The 18287-nt window shown below is 44.0% G+C and overlaps 1 protein-coding gene across 2 annotated transcripts in view; it reads left to right on the top strand.

Moving 5' to 3' along the window:
• LOC111978040 (peroxisome proliferator-activated receptor gamma coactivator-related protein 1) overlaps positions 1-18287 on the top strand; it is a 144986-nt gene that overhangs the window by 1484 nt on the left and 125215 nt on the right. For both annotated transcript variants that reach the window (XR_011481428.1, XM_024007802.3), the window contains exons 2-11: positions 4446-4583; positions 4756-4908; positions 6120-6200; positions 6462-8553; positions 8711-8764; positions 12742-12802; positions 13086-13153; positions 13476-14184; positions 16877-17155; positions 18177-18255. Coding sequence is in view for 1 of the 2 variants with exons in the window: in XM_024007802.3 (XP_023863570.1) it covers positions 4446-4583; positions 4756-4908; positions 6120-6200; positions 6462-8553; positions 8711-8764; positions 12742-12802; positions 13086-13153; positions 13476-14184; positions 16877-17155; positions 18177-18255 (3714 nt within the window). In the remaining variant the exon portion in view is untranslated. The remainder of the gene's footprint in view (positions 1-4445; positions 4584-4755; positions 4909-6119; positions 6201-6461; positions 8554-8710; positions 8765-12741; positions 12803-13085; positions 13154-13475; positions 14185-16876; positions 17156-18176; positions 18256-18287) is intronic.

The raw sequence follows: 18287 nt of genomic DNA, 5'->3' as shown, positions 1-18287 counted from the left end.
AACAATATGTAATGTACAACAATGCCAATACCGGTTACGTTATTTTACAGTTGGCTGCAGGTAACTCGAGCTTGATGTGTTAAAATTAGTGAAATCCCTGGCTACACTGAGGTGAAAACATGCAGGATTTTTTTTTTTTTTTATAAATACATATGTTGGCACCACCTTGAGTGATTGGCAACACATTTCTAATTACCTGCAGTTGTATATGATTATAATAGTTTTAAATAAAAAATTCCTCTGCCATGCTTATTTATGAGAAACACGTGGTGGGGAATGCATCACATATTGACGGATTCAAACAGCTATACATTTACTCATTCAACTCAGAAACCAGAATACCATTGTCATTGTCTACATTTCAGACTACAAAAATATATTTGCGGTATTATTAGCACATGTGTGTTTACAATACTGCCTGTCTAGATTCCACGAGGTACCCTGCGTCTGCGATAGCGGAGCCCGGTTTGTTGCAGTGCAAAACGTGATAATTAGGAAGGAGATCTCTTGGGGCAACGTACGTGGTAGCAACATGTCCTTCTGGGCAGGGTCCAGTTCAATGGTGCACATAATGACATGTGGGTTACATAGATGATCGATGCTTGATACTGTGTTTGGACCATGAGTTTGTTGGTGATGTGGACACTAACATCGACGGGACTGAAGTGGAGCGGGTCGAGAGTTGCAAGTTCCTTGGTGTCCAAAGGGCTATACTAAGCCTACTGTTAATTAATGATACTTATTCTGCCACTGTAATTTGTTATCCGACCTGCCAACACTGACCGTAAAGCTGTCGCATTATAGTTGTCACTGTATGTTTCCCCTAGCATTTTTGCTGGTTAGATGGCAGGCTAGCAAGATACATTAATATTGCTCTAATTCGATTGTCTTAGAAATGTCGCGTAACTACTTCCAGCCTTTGCTTATCCTTGAACGATCTATGTATTTAGAAAAGTTGATTGTTGTTGGCTTGCTTATGTCATTTCAACAAGTTTGTTGTCACTAGTCAGAATGCGCATCGGCTGGTCATCTCACCCCGCTTGTTAGATATTATGCACTTGGATAGCTTGCTAGGCTATCAAACGTCCTTGCCATTTGATTTATCGCAGTAGCAGACTAACAGGAGGCAACAGGAATCTAACTGATCAGACTGGAACATGAGAGGAAAAGTGATCGGGTGGAATTATGAAGAGACGGGTGGATGGAGTAATACAGCGTTGCTCCATCCAAATCAGAGTAGCAGGATCAACGTAGAGCGAGCGCACTTATCTTTACAGACAGGCAAGCTATCCATTTAATTTATTTAGATCACGTAGCACCTCGCGCTTGATTGAAAGATGTGTGCGGACACCTGAAATTATACTTTTTTTCCGGATCATGGATAATTACGATTAACGTCAACGTACTTTCTGTATCAGGAATATTGGCCATACCGGTTACGAAACTCGTGTTGTCCGACAACTCGGCGCGCGCACACCGATGTGGAATTCACCGTGCCTCTTCAGAAGGTTGCAGGAAATACGAAACATTGATGCATTCTGTTCATGTCTTATGATAAACTTGGGCTAATTAATTGTCAATACATTAAGTTGATTCCCTACGAAGTTCGCATATGGTTGTTTGGATTCCGTGTTAACGTCCGTGTTCTCCGCATCACAGGTTTTATAGCCGCCCCCTCGCACACCATCTGGATTTCGCTGTCATTATTTTGTATACCTTTACTTCACATTCTGTGGGCAGTTGGTAATTTGCGTCCGAATGCTCCCCTCAGGCTCATATTTGTTGAGGGGTGGAGTTTGTTTGTCCTGGCCTGCACCCACCGATTCAGCTTAATTTTGGTCAATTTTACTGCGGAACCTCTAACGGGTCGACAGTCAAATTTTTGCCATATGGTATAAAAAAAACGTGACCAACAGAAAATACTATGCAAGTAACTTACATGTTTCATTAAGAGCTTAATGAAAACAGGCTTGCTATTGTTTCATATTGTTGTACAGTCAAAAGGCTATAGCCTATTATTGAACATGCAACTGCTCTAATGAAGCAGCTTTTTCCAAAATGCTTTTAGCAGGTACCCACTTCTAAACAGCGCATCAAATGCCAGTGGTACATGCATGTGACCGATATGAAGATCTCCTTTAGAAATTTAGATGGGGGAGTCTTGATAGAAACAACAAGGATGGGTTGCTAATATGACAAGGATTGTGCCTTTGGGCTTCTGGACAATGAAAGTTTATGAAAACCAAGGCAACAGGAGAGAAATGCTGGTTATTCCTCGAGTCAATTTCCGCTGCCCCACAGAAATTTAATTACTATAATAAAAAATCCTAATTAAAAAACGTTTATTTTTATTATTTATTATACATTGGTTGGGTCTGTCCGTCAATATTGGCCTTCTGCATCTGCAGTGAAAGGTGGGAGAGCAACAGCGGTGTTTCAGACCGTGAGACATCCCAAAAATCGGTATTCTCAATAAAACATCTAGTGTCCGAACTGTTTGTCCAACAAACTATTATGAAGGTGAGATTCACAAACATGTACAGTAACAGTGAAAAGTTTGGACGCTTACTCATTCCAGGTTTTTTTAATATTTCAATTCTTACTATATTCAACATTGTAGAATAAGTGAAGACCTCAACACTATGAAATAACACATGGAATCATGTAGTAACCCAAAAAGGGTTAAACAAATCAATATATTTTAGATTCTTCAAAGTAGCCACCCTTTGCCTTGACAGCTTTGCACACTCTTGAAATTCTCTCAACCAGCTTCACCTGGAATGCTTTTCCAACAGTCTTGGAAGAGTTCCCAAATATGCTGGGCACTTGTTGGCTGCTTTTCTTTCACTGCGTTTCTATGGTCTAATGGCAGTAACAGTAAGGCCCCTATTTTAATGTTTCATCAAATAATTATTTTATCATTACACTCCAGTACTAGCTTTTTGAGGAGCTGCTCTCACACTGTCTGACAGGTGATGGGCCATTTTGTTCCGCAAACTATGCTCTGTATGCTGTGCGCGTGTGATAAATAAGATGCGTGACAACTAACAAAAATGCATGCGTCAATTTCAATTCCACAAAATTATGCAAATTGACCTATAGACTGATAAGAATGACCGGTAAAATGTATTTTCGGCAGCTAATCAATTTTAAAGATTAACAAATCTGCGCTACGGATCCCTTTTACGGGATCATTTTCCTAAACAACCGCTGAATTGCAGGGCGCAAAATATGACTAAATATTTATAATCATGCAATCACAAGTGAAATATACCAAAACACAGCTTAGCTTGTTGTTAATCCACCTACCGTGTCAGATTTTGAAAATATGCTTTACAGCGAAAGTAATCCAAGCTTTTGTGAGTGTATCAATCAATGCTAGAACAGCTAGCCCCAAATTAGCATGGTCAAGAAAGTCAGAAAAGCAATTAATTTAATCGCTTACCTTTGATAATCTTCGGATGTTTGCACTCACGAGACTCCCAGTTACACAATAAATGTTCTTTTTGTTCGATAAATATTACTTTTATAACAAAAAAACGCCTCCAAATGGAGGTTATGTTCAGAAAACCAAAGCCTCGTTCCGTTTGACGAAAATTCCAAAAAGTATCCGTAATGGTCGTAGAAACATGTCAAATGTTTTTTATAATCAATCCTCAGGTTGTTTTTAACAAACATAATCAATAATATTTCAACCGGACCGTAACCTATTCAATAAGAGCGAAAAATAAAATGGAGAGCTACCCTCTCGCGCGCAGGACCTAATCAGAGGACACCTGACTAGTTTTGAAAAATCTCGCTCATTTTTCAAAAAAAAGCCAGAAACTTTGTCTAAAGCCTGGTCACAGCCTGAGGAAGCCATTCGAAAAGGAATCTGGTTGATACCCCTTTAAATGGAAGAAAGACGGGCCAGGAAACACAGATAAAAAATAAAAAATCACTTCCGGGTTAGATTTTCTCAGGTTTTCGCCTGCAGAATCAGTTTTGTTATACTCACAGACAGTTTTGGAAACTTTGGAGTGTTTTCTATCCTAATCTGTAAATTATATGCATATTCTACGATCTGGACCTGAGAAATAGTCAGTTTACCTTGGAAACATTATTATAAAAAAACAAAAAAAAACTGACCCCTGGCGTCAAGAGGTTAACAGTTAACATCCAGCCTAACTAGCCCTAACGGACTCCATCGTCTGCTAGTGTGTAGGTAGGCCCTCTCTCCATGTGTAGGTTTGAGAGGAATGAAGCATGGTTAAAGTAATACAGCGAAAAATAAATACCACCCAGCCTATCAAATAGCAAGATGAAGCTATAAATAACTACTGGATATATTTATTAAACAGTACTTCAAATATGACTTAGACACGACTTGCCTAGGTGCTTGGGGGGATTTTTTGATCGTTCGACTGTCTCCGGGCTTACTGACCCAATCCCCCCCTCCCCATCAGGTGGTGAATCTCCATMGGGGCCTGTCCAGTGAAAGCGTGGCCAGACTGGAGCTGGAGACAGGAGAGGCTCTGGAGGCCCTCCACTGCTGTCTGGACCCCTCCATACTGTCCATCTTTGAGGACACACCCTCAGGAGAGGTAAGGCCCCAAGGACAAAGGTCAAACCATACCCTGTTTCCTATATAGTACAGTTCTTTACTTCAGACCAGAGACACATTTAGGTAGTAATTTTACTTTTTGGTAACTACAATAGTTACTTTGCTGAATTGTGTGAAATGTAACACCCCCCAAAAAACATGATTTTTCTCAGAATAAATTTGGACTTGATGAGGTGAACCAGGCTACGCTGCTCACAGCTTTGACGGAGATCCTGGATAACGTGGACAATGAGAACCTTTCCCACTTTGACACACTGCCAGACTCGGACCTACTGTCTGGCCAGAAATATCGGGAACACTCTCCGGTGAGTCCTAATAGACACCATACACATACGAACTGTGACCTTATCCCTGTTTGACATATTGCCCGACTCTGAACTATTATCAGGTCAGGGAACACACCCCTGTGAGTTCCCAGCTGGTCCTGGCCAACGTGCAAGCAGAGCTTGCACAAGGCTTGGGGAGTATACTGGGGTATATGGAACTAGCCCCAGGGTGGTTTTTCAATACCGTTTCTATACATTGTAATATTTGTAGCTACTGAAGTAAATTCCAGCAGTCAACTTGTGCAATATGTTAGAAGATAAAGCAGACTCCGATCTTCATTTCACCTGTCACATTATGAAGCTTACCATCGTTCCCTGTAACAGCTGAGACACTACACGTGTTTTACACGCTTCAGCACAAGGCGGTCCCGTTCTGTGAGCTTGTGTGGCCTACCACTTCGCTGCTGAACCATTGTTGCTCTTAGTTGTTTCCACGTCACAATAACATTTACATTTGACCAGGGCAGAAATTTGACAAAATTAGTTGTTGGAAAGGTGGCATCCTATGATGGTACGGTGTTCAAAGTCACTAAGCTCTACAGTACGGCCATTCTACTGCCAATGTTTGTCTATGGAGATTGCATGGCTGTGTGCACCTGTTGGCGGGTGTGGCTGAAATAGGCGAATCCACTCATTTGAAGGGGTGTCCACATAGTTTTGTGCATATGTAGTGTATTTCTTATGCTTTTATCTTATTTTCCTGCGTGGAAAAATAAGTTTAACTTGCTAGTTATCTAAGTAAGTGGCTGAATTAATAAGGTGACTGAACATCATATTGTGTTGGCTTTCTGCCATGTTTGAGAAGTTAACAAATCCAATGGGCTTCATCTGTACAGCTGCCACTGCTGTCTTTTTGATTTCTTAGTGTTTTTTTCCTCCTGGCATCTTTGTTGCAGTTCTCGTTTTCAAAACAAGATAATTAGCTCACTGAGGAGTAGCATTTCTTTAGGCTTTATAATTTGGATATGCCATGTAGTAGTGCATATGTCTTAGTCACTTGGTTGAATGGACACTAAGTATAATCTAGTGGAGGCTAAGATAGACCCATCTTTAAGAAGCAAGGCTGTCTAACCGAATAGGCAACTGGAATTAATGACAACTTTTTGTGCTTAAACTGTGTTCTTGATTCACTGTTGATGTTGAGTTTGTCCTATGTGTGATTGTAATGTTTGTTTCTTCTCATATCGTAGCTGAGGAGACTGCTGTGCTTGTCCCGCTCGCCTCCAGAGAGAGAGACACTCTGCAACACACGACAGTTCTCCACAGGAAAGGTAGTTCATCTGCTTTCATTACATCCCAGTTGTAAATGCATTAGACTGTATCACTTTAGTTATTTTGGTATTTTCATATTGACACGTACATATGAAATCTTCAAGTCTTCATTCAAATAATTATTGCTTTAAAGTGCAGACACAACAAATGGTGTAGCCGGTGAGAAAGTCTGCATATACAGGTGGTCCAGACATTTTAAACCTCCAAGCTGAATGGAGAAAGCCCCAGACGTTGACCAGATGTTTCCCCTCTCTATCTAGAGTCTCCCCAGGACACAGAAGTCTGTCCAGAGGAGTGACGGAGAGGAGGAAGAGGATGGAGAGCAAGATCTCCTGAACTGGGATGGCCTGAATCTGCCTCTCCCGCTGGCTCTGGAGCAGCACATGGAGGAAGAGGGCGAGGATGGAGAGAGCATGTCAGTGAGTCTAGGAGAGCTGGTCAGACACATGCACCCTTACTGCATGGCCGTGTGCATGGAGAATGGGGAAGGGGAAGAACAGATGCTGGCAGAGAAAAGGATACTGCTGGAGGTGGTGGACCAGGGAGTGCATCGAGAATCTATATTTGCCCTCCCAGATATGGGCCTCTCCCTCTGTCATCCCTCTTTCTCCTTGCCTGGAGTAGAAGACTCATCCGAAGCGGAGCAGAGGGTTCCAGATGAAGTTTTGGAGGCCGCCATTTTGGAGACACAAGAGTCTGCGAATGATGATGTCGTAATTGGGGATGACCCAGCAGAGGTGGCTGGCCCTTCTGACCCCGCGGTGACCCTGAGGTCAGAGGCAAGGGGTGAGAAGGTCATCAACAGGAGACCAAAGGAGGAGACTGCAGAGAGATGTCCGTCTCGAAGGAAAAGGAAACGGAAAAACAAAATGGAGAATTCACCTCCCGAAGTCACACCTGAACCTGACCAGGCAGAGAGGAGGGTCCTGAGGAGAGCAGCCCAGGAATCCTCGCCCTGCGAGCCTGTCAAGGAGATAGCCAAACCGAAGAAAAAGGACAATAACAAGTCGTTAACTTCCGCCATTTCTACGGCCGCCCCCGAGGCGCCAAAACACAAGACGAGAGCGACACATACCGCCGAAAAACATGTGGAAGTCACCACCCTAGTACTTCCCAAACAACCCAGCATTAAGGTCATGCCCGCCTCTGACCTGTTGCCAATGACTATGACCCCCGAGAAGGTCTCCCAACCAACCACAGCCTGCGGGAAGCCTCAAGGCCCCCCAGCTTCTACAGCTAACCCAACTGCCCACCAGTTGATGGAAGCCCCCCAGTCAATGACAATCAACCTTCCCAGTGCCAACCCTGTATCAGTGGCCCCTCAGCCAACGATGCAGCCCAACATTGCCCCTCTAGTGGCCCACCAGGCGATCCCCCCTCAGGCTATTGAACCCAAACCCAAGCCCCTGTCCCTCCAGCAGTACCGGCTGCTGCGCCAGCAGAAGAAACTTGCCCCCCTAGAGAGACTGGAGGACCAGAGCGTCAAGTGGCCCATCCTCCTTGAGGCCCCTACAGAGCTGCCCCCCATCCCCTGCCTCCCCACCCCCTCCTCCAGAGGCCCCCACCCCTCCCCGGGGAAGAATGAGGTGGATGAAGTGAAAGCAGCCTGGCAGCCCATGGGACCAGGAGCACCTCCTACACCTGAAGCCCTGCTGGTGCCTCCTGCTTACATGCAGGCCTCCAAGTCATATTCCTCTAGCAAAGTTGCTATTGAAAATGCGGCCCTTACCACCCCTCCCCAGCAAGCGGCTATTCCTACTCCACAGTCATCTAAAGCTAGCCAACTCCAGCCCCTAATCTCCGCTATGCCTGCATCCAGTACTGTGAAGGTGATACCATCCCAAACCCCCTCTACCAAGGCCCAGACCCTTTCTGTGAAGTGTTGTATACCCCAGGCCCCCCAGCCTGCACTCTCAAACCCCCTGCGCCAGTCTCAGCTACCCTCCTTGAAGCCTGTGGCCCTTATCAAATCTCAGAGCTCCAGTGGAGCCTCTTCTAAAACCACTACAGATGCCCACAGGTCCACCTTAATTGCTCCTATACCCCAAAAACCCACCCCCGTCGCTACTATTGTACCCAAGAGAACTTTAAACCCCAACACTGCTGCTGTTTGTGTACAGAAACCTACCCCTGCTGCTGCTCTGAAGGTGTCTACTAATCTCCAGAAGGGAGTAGTTGCTATGCCCCAGCCTAGGGTGCCTGAGCTACCTACCATCACTCCTGTGTCTACCCTAGCCAAGCCCTCCAACGCCCAGGCCTTCAAACCTCCAGTGATGTGTTCTCCAGCCCAGGAGGCCCCCAAAGCCAGGAGTCCTACTCAGGAGCTGATGGAGGCCTTCACCAGTGAAATCGGTGAGGGGATATACTGAACTTACTACTGAGTCTCTGGTTGCTTGGATGTTAGATTTGCCACTTCCGTAGAGCAATTACAAACATGTAAAGTGTTTTCTCCTGGCTTTAGTTGTTGTGGTTTATTGGTATAGTAGTGAGTGGTTGTTCTCTCTCACAGGTATTGAAGCTGCAGACCTCACCAGCCTGCTGGAGCAGTTTGAAGAGACACAAGGTGAGTGATATGGACTCTGAGGTATTGACACGAGTTCTCTCTGGCTGTAGGGGACAGTTTWAAAAAAAATGACTGCCAAATTTCTTCAGTAGTTCCCATTTCTTTCACATTTCCATGTTTCTTTGGCATTGCCGATATTTCATATATGACAAAGTACTGAAAAATAGCATTTCTGTTAGAAAACTGCCAGGAATTCTGCTTCAAATGGCTGACTGTTTCCCACTGAAGTAAAATCCATGTAACCCTTCTATGGCATACTTGTGGCTTAATGGTCTTAGCGTTGGCTAACATCTGTGTGACTTGGTATTGGCTAAAAGCTCAGTGTGTCAGCTAGTTCAGTAGTACTGTACTAAATCTGTCCCCAGGATCACTTTCACTGGATTGTGTGATGAAAAGGTGGGGTGAAGGGTTGCAGAGCTGGGCTACCTCTGGCCTTAATTGACTGATGAGATGGTTGGAGGAATTTAGTGCCAAGACTTTTAAGGTCCTTATGAAGTCAATGGCTGACCCAAGCATTTGGCTTTGCAGTTCGATCTGGAACGTGCTCATTGTCTTACGTGTTTTGGTGCAGGTTAGTAGCTTGCGAAGCAGCGCTGGACGTGTTGTCTTTTATATTCATGAGTTATCTAAAGAGGGGCTTTCATACTTTGGGTTTGAGAGCCACATTTTCCTTCGGTTTAGTGATGATTCCTGGTTAAATCTAGTCATGTAGAAACATACAATTATCAACTGTTCACATGTAAGGAGCATTCTCAGTAGGTTATCAGTATGTCATTCGTTGAGGCCTTTCTGTGTTTTAGCCTAGTTTTTAATTCCAACACACTAAGGCAATTGAGTTCATTGTTGGTTACTTCATATACTGTTTTATGTGAGTGTATATTCTGCACGTGAACATGGTGGTGACATTATCTAATCTAGCTACGTGCCCACTCTGGCATTTTAGAAAGCATTGATTTTCAGGTCCAAACATTGAGGTGAAAGTTGGAAACATGGGATATAGTTGTTTCAGGAGATGGATTTTGAGAACACTCTATGCTTTTTAGTAACCTGTTCCCATGTAGTTATCCCCAAGGAGAAAATTGGGGTAACATTTTCTTCCATTACTACTTTAATGTGTGAGAGTGAAATCAAATTGTATTCGTCAACAACAGGGTGTAGACTAACAGTGAAATGCTTATTTACGGGCCCTTCCCAACAATGCAGAGAATGAAAATAAAGAAATAATAGAAGTTATGACGCGTAATAATAATAAATACACAATGAGTAACAATAACTTGGCTATATACACGGTGTACCAGTACCGAGTCGATGTTCAGGGCTACAAGGTAATTTTGGTAGATACAGTTAAAGTCGGAAGTTTACATACACCGTAGCCAAATACATTTAAACTTAGTTTTTTACAATTCCTGACTTTTAATCCTAGTAAAAATTCACTGTCTTAGGTCAGTTAGGATCACCACTTTATTTTAAGAATGTGGAATGTCAGAATAATAGTAGAGAATTATTTATCAACTTTTATTTCTTTCATCACATTCCCAGTGGGTCAGAAGTTTACATGCACTCAATAAATTTTTCGAATCAAATTTTATTTGTCACGTGCGCTTAATACATCAGTTGAAGACCTTACAGTGAAATGCTTACTTACAGGCTCTAACCAATAGTGCAAAAAAGGTATTAGGTGAACAATAGGTAGGTAAAGAAATAAAACGACAGTAAAAAGACAGGCTATAAAAGTAGCGAGGCTACATACAGATACCGGTTAGTCAGGCTGATTGAGTTAGTATGTACATTTAGATATGGTTAAAGTGACTATGCATATATGATGAACAGAAAGTAGCAGTAGCGTAAAAGAGGGGGTGGTGGGTGGAACACAATGCAGATAGCCCGGTTAGCTAATGTGCGGGAGCACTGGTTGGTCGGCCCAATTGAGGTAGTATGTACATGAATCTATAGTTAAAGTGACTATGCATATATGATAAACAGAGAGTAGCAGCAGCGTAAAAAGAGGGGTTGGGGTGCACACAATGCAAATAGTCCGGGTAGCCATTTGATGACCTGTTCAGGAGTCTTATGGCTTGGGGGTAAAAACTGTTGAGAAGCCTTTTTGTCCTAGACTTGGCACTCCGGTACCGCTTGCCATGCGGTAGTAGAGAGAACAGTCTATGGCTGGGGTCTTTGACAATTTTTAGGGCCTTCCTCTGACACCGCCTGGTGTAGAGGTCCTGGATGGCAGGGAGCTCAGCCCCAGTGATGATCTGGGCAATACGCACTACCCTCTGTAGCGCCTTGTGATCAGATCCCAAGCAGTTGCCATACCAAGTGGTGATGCAGTCAGTCAAGATGCTCTCAATTGTGCAGCTGTAGGACATTTTGAGGATCTGAGGGCCCATGCCAAGTCTTTTTAGCCTCTTGATGGGGACGAGGCATTGTCATTGCCATGATTGATCCTTCGTGATGTCGACACTGAGGAACTTGAAGCTCTTGACCTGCTCCACTACAGACCTGTGAATGTTGGCGTGCTCGGCCCCTCATTTCTTGTAGTCCATGATCAGCTCCTTTTATCTTTCTAACGTTAAGGGGGAGGTTGTTGTCTTGGCACCACAGTGCCAGGTCTCTGGCCAACTCTCTATAGGCGGTCTCATCCTTGTCGGTGATCAGGCCTTCCAACGACGTGTCTTCAGCACACTTAGTCGTGCGCTGCCATGCAGTCGTTGGTGAACTAGAAGTAAAGGAGAGGACTAAGCATGCACCCCTGAGGGGCCCCTGTGTTGAGGGTCAGCGTGGCAGATCTGTTGTTGCCTACCCTCACCAACTGATGGTGGCCCGTCAGGAAGTCCAGGATCCAGTTGCAGAGGGAGGTGTCCCAGGGTCCTTAGCTTAGTGATGAGCTTGGAGGACACTGGTGTTGAACGCTGAGCTGTAGTCAATGAACAGCATTCTCACTTAGGTGTTTCTCTTGTCCAGGTGGTAGTGCAATAAAGATTGCGTCATCTGTGGATCTTTTGGGGCAGTATACGATTTGGAGTGGGTCCAGGGTGTCTGGGATGATGGTGTTGATGCGAGTCATGACCAGACTTTTGCAGCATTTTATGGCTACAGGTAGTCCTTTAGACAGGTTACCTTGGTGTTCTTTGGCACATGGACTATGGTGGTCTGCTTGGAACAGGGAACATTTAAAAATGTCAGTGAAGACAATTGCAAACTGGTCAGCACATGCTCAGAGTACGCGTCATGGTAATCCATCTGGCCCTGTGAATGTTAACCTGTTTGTCTTACTCGCATAGGCTACGGCGAGCGTGATCACACAGTTGTCTGGAACAGCTGGTGCTCTCATGTATGTTTGTCCTGTATTGAGGCTTTGCCTGTTTGATGGCTCGTCGTGGCGGGATTTCTTATAAGTGTCCTGATTAGTGTCCTGCTCCTTGAAACCGGCAGCTCTAGCCTTTAGCTAAGTCCGGGTGTTGCCTGTTTTCCATTGCTTCTGGTACGTACGTTCACTCTGGGGTCGACGCACTTATTAATGAAGCCGGTGACAGATGTGCTAAACACCTCAATGCCATCGGATGAATCCCGGAACATATTCCAGTCTGTGCTAGCGAAGCAATCCTGTAGCTTAGTCAGGGCAGCAGCTATGTGGTCATGTCGGCTGAGCTGCTGGAATTCTGCCCTGTTCACAAATCCATTTAACTCTCGCACTGCTTCCTTTCTCTGGCTGGAAGTACAGGCCCCAGCTAGAACAAGGAGCCAGACGTGTTTGTCGGCCCCTCCACTGGCGTGTGTGTAATGACACCACGTCTGACTAGTCCAGGCCTAGCATACTGGCTGAAACCTCCATGTAGATGTCCCAAAATCTAAATGATATCATGGAAACAAGTCCTTATGATGTTTTGTTGGTGGAGAATGGTAACTGTGCTACCCTACCCCCTTCCTCCATCCCTTGCTTTTACTCATGCTTTCTCTTCCCCCTCTCTCTCCAGCTAAAGAGGAGCAGTGTGTTCTGGAGGTCTCTGGTAGAGCAGCAGCTGTAGGAAACTCTAGGTGAGTTACCCTACAGCCCCATGCTGCTCTGGGTCGGTGTGTATGTATGTGTACGTGCGTGTGTGTATGGAGAGCCTTCGCCAAGACCTACCGCAAACCGAAGTCCTTGACTTCTGACCCCACAATGGGCCAAGCGCTCAACCATTTTCTATTTGTTTCTGTTCAGCAATTCGAAAATGTTCTACTGTCTTCGTCTGTGTGTTTTCTGGACCACGCCATAGACTCCTCTTAGAAGTGTACATGTTCAATAAAGCAGTGTGTTGAAGGTTTGTTTCTGTCGTAGTGTGGCGCAACCATGTGATAGGACCCCTGTGGAGAGAGTCCGAGCGCATGAGCTGACCAGCACTGCAGGTACGAACTACTGTACACACACTGTTCACCCTGTTAGCTGCTAATGGTAATTTTATAGTGCAAATGCTAATCACACACCAATCACCCTGTACATTGCTAATGCTAATAATACACTGCTAACATACTAAAAACAAGGAAGAAGTTTACACCACTAACCTAAATCGCACTGTCACTCAATGGAGTAATGAAAAGTTGCCTGTTTCTCTTGGTAAAATGCTTGATATCCATTAATGTCTTTCAAAATCTACCTTCAAATGGCTGTCAGAGGTATTCTGCTTCAGATGGAACAGTAGCTGACTACTCTGTTCCCATCTCTTTCCAGATCTGACTCCTCCAGCTACCCCTCCTCACCAGATGTGGAAGCCCCTGGTCCCAATTGCCCTCCTTGGTAAGAGCCGAGCCACTGAGGCCCCCAAACCATCACCCTCCAAGGCCATCCAGATCGACGCGCATCCCCTGCACTCCAACAAGCTTCGGAGCAAGACCTCTAGCCCCCCTATAACTCCCACCCCCAATCCAGTGTCTCTCACCCTGGCCTTTTCAGACCACGACTACTCCCTCCTTCAGAAGGAACACATGGCTATTGCAAGAGAGCCAGGCAAGCGCTGGAATGTCAAACAGCAAGCAGCCATCACCATTGAGCCACTTGGCAGCAACACTACCTGGGTACCCCAGAGGATCCCTGCCCCCTCCCTCCAAACCCTCACAACTGCCCTGGGTACGAAGAACCATCAGGCCCCCCTAGTTCCCCAGCCCCTGGATGTAAAGACTGACAGGACTAGCTCTGTGCTGGAGACCCCTGATGCCTCTCCCACCAGGCTGATGGACCAGGCTGGTCCCCTGGAGAGGAGTCCCAAGAAAGGGAGGTCTTACCGAAGTTACAATAATACCTTCTCCCACAGGCCTAGCCCAAGCCCCAGGCGAGGAAGGAAGAGGAAAAGGAGTATCCACCGTTCCTCCAGCCCTGACTTTACTGACTCGGAGTCGGACTCCTCTTCTCAGTCTAGATCTCGCTCTCTACCCAGGAAGAGGTGAGATGCTCATCTCCCTGCTTATTTCTGTCTTTATAGCTATTTGTCCCCCCTGTCACCTGGCAAGGCGGTGTCCTCTAATGGCACGGAGTCTTATATCTGTCAGGGGAAAAGAGAATGTCATATTCATCCCAGTCATCTCTATTCAGTGAGGAAAAAAGCTGGTTCATGGGCACAGATTAGAGGTCGACTGATCATGAATTTTCAACGCCGATACCAATTATTGGTGGACCAAAAAAGCCAACACCGATTTTAATCGGGCGTTTTTTATATATATATATTTGTAATAATGACAATTACAACAATACTGAATGAACCCTTTTATTTTAACTTAATATAATACATAAATAAAATCTGTTTAGTCTCAAATAAATAAGGAAACGTGTTCAATTTGGTTTAAATAATGCAAAAAGAACGTGTTGGAGAAGAAAGTACAATATGTGCCATGTAAAAAAAGCTAACGTTTAAGTTCCTTGCTCAGAACATGAGAACATATGAAAGCTCGTGGTTCAATATTCCCAGTTAAGAAGTTTTTGGTGTAGTTAATATAGGAATTATGACGCGTAGACTATTTCTCTCTATACCATTTGTATTTTATATACCTATGACTATTGGATGTTCTTATAGGCACTTTAGTATTGCCAGCCTAATCTCGGGAGTTGATAAACAGCGCTGTGCTTCAAGCATTGCTAAGAGCTGCTCGAATTAATGAATGCTTACGAGCCTACTGCTGCCTACCACCACTCAGTCAGACTGCTCTATCAAATATCAAATCATATACTTAATTATAATAAACACACAGAAATACGAGCCTTTGGTCATTAATATGGTCAAATCCGGAAAATATCATTTAGAAAACAAAATGATTATTCTTTCAGTGAAATACGGAACCGTTCCGTATTTTGCCGAACGGGTGGCAACCCTAAGTCTAAATATTGCTGTTACATTGCACAACCTTCAATGTTATGTAAAATTCTGGCAAATTAATATGGTCTTTGTTAGGAAGAAACACAGTTCGCAATGAGCCAGGCGGCCCAAACTGTTGCATATACCCTGAATCTGCTTGCACTGAACGCAAGAGAAATGACACAATTTCCCTAGTTAATATTGCCTGCTAACATGACTTTCTTAACTAAATATGCAGGTTTAAACATTTTTACTTCTGTGTATTGATGTTTATGGTTAGGTACATATGTGCAGCGAACGTGCTTTTTTCACAAATGTGCTTCTGTTAAATCATCACCCGTTTGTTGAAGTAGGCTGTGATTTGATGATAAATTAACAGGCACCGCGTTGATTATATGCAACGCAGGACAAGCTAGTTAACCTAGTAATATCATCAACCATGTGCAGTTAACTAGTGATTATGTGAAGATTGAATGTTTTTTATAAGATAAGTTTAATGTTAGCTAGCAACTTACCATGGCTCATTGCAGCCACAGGGTCCTTTTGACGCTGCACTCACGTAACAGGTGGTCAGCCTGCCACGCAGTTTCCTCATGGATTGCAATGTAATCGGACATAATCGGTGTCCAAAAAGGCTGATTACCGATTGTTATGAAAACTTTAAATTGGCCCTAATTAATAGGCCATGCCGACTAATCGGTCGACCTCTAGCACAGATGTATCTGTTTTGAACAAATACAGTACCAGTCAAAAGGATTTTTCTTTATTTTTACTATTTTCTACATTGTAGAATAATAGTGAAGACATCAAAACTATGAAATAACACATATGGAATCATGTAGTAACCAAAAAAGTGTTTAAAAAATCGAAATATATATTTGAGGTTCTTCAAAGTAGCCACCCTTTGCATTGATGACAGCTTTGCACACTCTTGGCATTCTCTCAACCAGCTTAATGATGTAGTCACCTGGAATGCATTTCAATTAACAGGTGTGCCTTGTTAAAAGTTAATTTGTGGAATTTATTTTCTCCTTAATGTGTTTGAGCCAATCAGTTGTGTTGTGACAAGGTAGGGGTGGTATACAGAAGATGGCCCTATTTGGTAAAATACCAAGTCCATATTATGGCAAGAACAGCTCAAATAAGCAAAGAGAAATGACAGTCCATCATTACTTTAAGACATGAAGGTCAGTCAATCCAGAAAATATCAAGAACTTTTAAATCTTCAAGTGCAGTTGCAAAAACCATCAAGCGTTATGATGGAACTGGCTCTCATGAGGACTGCCACAGGAAAGAAAGACCCAAAGTTAACTCTGCTGTAGAGGACAAGTTCATTAGTTACCAGCCTCAAATAGCAGCCCAGATAAATGCTTCACAGAGTTCAAGTAACAGACACATCTCAACATCAACAGAGGAGACTGTGAGCTAGGCATTCATGGTCGAATTGCTGTGAAGAAACCACTACTAAAGGACACGGCCAAGAAACACGATCAATGGACATTAGACCGGTGGAAATCGGTCCTTTTGGTCTGTCCAAATTTGAGAATTTTGGTTACAACCGCCGTGTCTTTGTTTTGATTTGTTTAACACTTTTTTTTGGTTACTACATTATTCCATATGTGTTTCATAGTTTGTTCTATCTCCCCCCCTCCATCTGCTACCAATATAGCAATCAAAAAGGTGATGTCATTGGCTTAAACCAATATGACTAATGGCGATATCCAGTCCATCCTAATCTGACATTACTGACAGATTCCCTTCTCCTTCCCGTTCATCTCTCCTCCAGGTACAGGCCTCGTCACTCTGATAGTAGCTTCAGTGCCTCCTCTTGCTCCTCCTCTTGCTCCTCCTCTTGCTCCTCCTCTTGCTCCTCCTCTTGCTCCTCCTCTTGCTCCTCCTCTTGCTCCTCCTCTTGCTCCTCCTCTCGTTCCTCCTCTCCTTCCCTGGCCTGCTTTCCAAGGCGGCGGCGATATTCCTACTCCTCTTCCCGATCAGGATCATGGAGTAGGTCCCGTTCCCGCTCTCCCCACAGATGGGCGTGGAGTAGATGCAGCAGACAACGCAGGTAATTAAAGCACTTTCCTCATAAACAACCATGAGTTACATTTTTTTCCTATGGTATTGGTCAGTTCAAATTAACCAAAAATGCATACATGCAGTGCAGTCAGATCAGTGTATGTTTTCCTGAATACTTGGGATAGGATAACATCATTTACAGTGCATTTGTAAAGTATTCAGAACACTTGACTCTTTCCACATTTTGTTACGTTACAGCCTTATTCTAAAATTCATGAAATTGTTTTTCCCCGTACCCCATAATGACAACGCAAAAACAGTTTTTCAGAAATATTAGCAAAATTATAAAAAATGAAATATAAAATGTACGTAAGTATTAAGACCCTTTACTCAGTGTTTTGTTGAAGCACCTTTGGCAGCGATTGGCACACCTATATTTGGGGAGTTTCTCCCATTCTTCTCTGCAGATCCTCAAGGTCTGTCAGGTTGGATGGGGAGCGTCGCTGTACAGCTATTTTTAGGTCTCTCCAGAGATTTTTGATCGGGTTCAAGTCCAGACTCTGGCTGGTCCACTCAGGGACATTCAGAGACTTGTCCCGAAGCCACTACTGCATTGTCTTGGCTGTGTGTTTAGGGTCATTGTCCTTTTGGAAGGTGAACCTTCGTCCCAGTCGGAAGTCCTAAGTGCTCTGGAGCATGTTTTCATCAAGGATCTCTCTGTACTTTGCTCCGTTCATGTTTCCCTTGATCCTAACTAGTCCCTGCCACTGAAAAACATCCCCACAGCATGGTGCTGCCACCATACTTCACCTTAGGGATGGTATTGGCCAGGTGATGAGTGGTGCCTGGTTTCCTCCAGACCTGATGCTTGGCATTCAGGCCAACGGTTTGTTATGGGGTATTTTGTGTAGATTTTTATTTGYTCCAGTTTAGAATAAGACTAACGTAACAACATTTGGAAAAAGTGAATGGGTCTGAATACTTTACGAATGCACTGTACTTAGCTTCATGGATACAGATTTTTAGTTATATAACATTGACCACGTCTCCTATTCCGTTTCTTTCCACAGCCCGTCTTTCAGACCAGGCTACCGGCCTGAATCTAGAGAAAACAGTGAGGTGGGGAAGAGACTCACAGATAAAGCCATTGTGAGTACATTTCTATTAAAGTGAAGTTGGCC

This window comes from Salvelinus sp. IW2-2015, linkage group LG18, assembly GCF_002910315.2.
Source record: "Salvelinus sp. IW2-2015 linkage group LG18, ASM291031v2, whole genome shotgun sequence".
Taxonomy (NCBI): domain Eukaryota; kingdom Metazoa; phylum Chordata; class Actinopteri; order Salmoniformes; family Salmonidae; genus Salvelinus; species Salvelinus sp. IW2-2015.
The sequence above is the reverse complement of the archived record's forward strand: the minus strand, read 5'-3'. Positions and strand labels throughout refer to the sequence as shown.